This window comes from Gadus morhua, chromosome 1 (assembly GCF_902167405.1).
Source record: "Gadus morhua chromosome 1, gadMor3.0, whole genome shotgun sequence".
In the NCBI taxonomy this organism is placed as follows: domain Eukaryota; kingdom Metazoa; phylum Chordata; class Actinopteri; order Gadiformes; family Gadidae; genus Gadus; species Gadus morhua.
Window position 1 is genome coordinate 7,961,978 of NC_044048.1, and position 3,822 is coordinate 7,965,799.

The following is a 3,822-nucleotide window of genomic DNA, read 5'->3' on the forward strand; positions in this document are numbered from 1 at the left end:
GAAACCTTTCTCCAAGACAATCCGAATGACCTCTCTTTTGTTTTGCCGTTGTCAACAAAAGAGTGGCAACCTGTTTGTCAAAGCCCAGTGTTTAAACAGACCCTCTGTCGAGGCCCACTGCACGCACAGCGACAGGTCTTACCTGTTCTCTCCCTCCTGCCCGAGACTTCTGGGGGGTCCTGGTCCCAGTCCAGCCCCACCGGTCCCCAAGGGCCCTGGATGGGGGCCTCTCTCGCTGGGGTTTCCCCTTCACCTCCCTCTGTAAGCTGAACATGCACATCCAGTCTTAAACAACGCTCATTTTTTTTTTGCATTCACATTTTGGGGATTTTGCTGCCACTTTTATCCAACGTGACTTGCAACCGTTCAAACACGGATTCACAGACAAACGGCGGAGGCAACCACGCAGGGTCGACAGCCAGCTCGTCGGGAGCAGTGACCTGCTGAGGGAGACCTCGACACTCAGCTAGGAGGAGCCAGAGATCGAACTGTTAACCTTCGGGTACATGGCTGATTGAAGAATGAGCGTAGCAGCGTGGACTACAGCGTAAGGGTTAATCGCTGTCTACTTGGAAGGAAATCACTCCTCAAAGTAGGCCGTTCTCCAAGGCAAACTCTGAAGGAGAAAGCCACAGCTCTTTCTAGCATAGTCTGTGGAACGTGCAAATTATAGATGACTGTTTACAGCAATACAGCAAAGCACAGTTCACAATCTGAGTCTTCAAATGCAGGGTTGGAAACTGCATTTTCTGTATTTAAATGGTTTCATTTCTCACTAGAGGTTGAAACAAATAAAGTCTTGAGATAAGAAAGTTATTTTGGTTCCAAACCAGACTAGCCAGACTGATTACTTGAAGGAAAAAGATTTGTCAAGGGCAAGATACACTTCACACTTTACAAATCTGCCTTTCTTTTCTTTCTTTCTTTTCTGTCTTTTTCCTTTTCTTTCTTTACTTGCTGTCCTATCTCCTTTCATTCTATGTGTGGTCTCCGTATTTGTTTGCTCAGAGCCACTGACTCACAGAGAACATGGGGGACATCTGGGTGTCGGGCTTCGCTGAAACTCTAGAAGTGATGGCTCAGGTCTTGATCGCTGCTCCCCTGCTTCCTGTGTCTACAGAAACAACAAGTTCTATACTGCTGGAGAGAGAGAGACCAACACTTACCAGAGGCATCAATCTCTCCTCCTCATGTCTTCCTTTTATTGTCTTGTGTGTCTCTCTCTCTCTCTCTCTCTCTCTCTCTCTCTCTCTCTCTCTCTCTCTCTCTCTCTCTCTCTCTCTCTCTCTCTCTCTCTCTGTCTCTCTCTCCCTATTATGGCGAAAAAATCGTGTTACTATCTTTTTCTTCCTCCTGACATATAAAAATGTTATCTAACAACTTTCCTGTGCTGAATGGCAAAGGTTAGATATGAAGATGTGCTGTAGGTCATTATCAATCAAGGAAGACTTTAGAGTGTCCATCATTCTACAATTGGGATTACTCTCACACACACACAGACATACGCACAGACACACACACAAACAAACACACAGACATACACACACAAATACACACACACACACACACACACACACACACACACACACACACACACACACACACACACACACACACACACACACACACACACACACACACACACACACACACACACACACACACACACAGACACGCACATACAGATCCGTTAAAGGTTTTGCATGCCCAGTTTGAGAGATGATGATAACTGAAGCCAGTGATTTACAGCAGTTGTGCAGTTGTGTGCTATAGATCAGCTAGACACACTCAGACTAGAGTTAACCCTTCACACTGTGAACACTATAAAAACAAGAGCCTCCACTCACCCATTGCTGACTAGGGATGGCTAATGATGTCAGGATGTCTGCCATGGCTCCCAGCATCTGGTCAGTACGCCCCTGGTTCTTCTGCAAAGCCTTCATACTCTCAACCAAGACATACAACACACACAACTCTCCTCCTGGAATCTGCGACTTTGGCTGCTTGGGCTCTTTTTCTCTTTTCCTCTTCTGCTGCTGTTGTGTTTTGCCCTCCACTCCTCCTCAATCTCTTACAGTCTTACTCTCTCTCTCTGTCTGTCCGTCCATGTCCAGGCATCGGTGTCTCAGAGCAGCAGCAGCAGCAGTTGCAGTGTCAGTAGAGCAGCCACCTAGGCTTGGCCCTGACCCACAGGAACTTTCACACACATGAATAATTGATCATGGAGGCGAGGTATGTTTTCGTCTGGATGCGGGAATAGGCTCTGGCTGCGGTCCCAAAGCAAGTCTTCGGTCCGTGCTCCTGGCTCTACTTGCTTGAAATGCCCAGAAACACACACATACACACACTTGTGCACACAGGTGAAAGCAACCACACCAGGGAGTCCTCCTCTGTTCTGTAGCTCGGCGAGGGTGACTAGACCAGACAAGAGTCCTGCATGGAGACTAGACTAAAGCATGAGAAAACAGCTCAACATTTCCTCTGAGTCTTTTCTCTCTGTTGGTGTCTCCAAGTCCCGTTTGGCCTGCAGCCTGACCTCTCTCTTCTCCTCACTGTTGCTGCAGCAGTGAGGTCTGACTGGAGGGGACACCTCACCCCCCGCCCGTGTTTCTCCTTCATTGGCTGAGTACAGCCTCCCCCCTCCTCCCTCATAACAGAACTCTCTTTCTATCCATCCATCTTTACTTTCATCTCTTTATTTTTTCTCATCTTCCACGCTTGTCCGCTTTTACGCTGAAGGGAATCAATTATTTCCCCTCAGAAGTACCTTGACGGGTCAGGCCGGCTCCTCCCACCTCTGCTGTGACCTCTAAAGAGCAAGGGGGCACACCCAAATATGGTATGAACACACAGTGGAGCACAACTCCTATAACAAAATGGAGAAACTGTCGTCGACATGCACACCCAGATGTAGTTGTGCTAAATATGATTTATGATAACAGGATTTTGGCTGATAGGGTTTATGTAATCACAGTATGGTGTGTGTGTGTGTGTGTGTGTGTGTGTGTGTGTGTGTGTGTGTGTGTGTGTGTGTGTGTGTGTGTGTGTGTGTGTGTGTGTGTGTGTGTGTGTGTGTGTGTGTGTGTGTGTGTGTGTGTGTGCGTGCGCCTGTGTGTGTGTGTGTGTGTGTTTGTGTATATGTGTGTGTCTAGCTAAACCAAGCCATATTGAAATCAAGCCTCATAAGGATCTGCTGTAAGAAGACAGTCTGTATAAAATAACCCTTAGCTAATAGTTCCACTGGTCATCGGCCAGTGGAAACACTACACAACCATCTAACCCTCCCTACTTGAACAGCAGTAGTCTGCCAAACACACTACACAACCATCTAACCCTCCCTACTTACACAGCAGTAGTCTGCTAAACACTACACAACCATCTAACCCTCCCTACTTGAACAGCAGTAGTCTGCTAAACACTACACAACCATCTAACCCTCCCTACTTGAACAGCAGTAGTCTGCTAAACACTACACAACCATGTAACCCTCCCTACTTGAACAGCAGTAGTCTGCTAAACAATACACAACCATCTAACCCTCCCTACTTGAACAGCACTAGTCTGCTAAACAATACACCACCATCTAACCCTCCCTAACTTAAACAGCACTAGTCTGCTGAACAATCTGCTGTTCCCTCTGATTAAATGTCTGCAGGGTTCATAACCATGTCAGCAGATTCCTTTTACAACGACAACCACATTTACTCACAAAGAGAGATCCTCCGACTGAATATCAACTACATCGAGCCATCAGGGGAACAAGCTCCTATAGGAAACACAACTTTTATTATTGACTTTATTGAACAGTGAATGTTAAGTGAC

General features: G+C 46.8%; 1 protein-coding gene across 1 annotated transcript in view; it reads right to left on the reverse strand.

Annotated features, from left to right (window-relative positions):
- Positions 1-2,652, reverse strand: part of arhgef25a (Rho guanine nucleotide exchange factor (GEF) 25a) — a 56,272-nt gene extending 53,620 nt beyond the window's left edge. Inside the window, exons 1-2 of the mRNA XM_030355884.1 lie at positions 1,848-2,652; positions 143-266 (exon numbers count right to left, since the gene is read on the reverse strand). Coding sequence (XP_030211744.1) covers positions 143-266; positions 1,848-1,943 — 220 coding nt within the window. The 5' untranslated portion in view covers positions 1,944-2,652. The remainder of the gene's footprint in view (positions 1-142; positions 267-1,847) is intronic.
- Between the last annotated feature and the right edge of the window lie 1,170 nt (positions 2,653-3,822).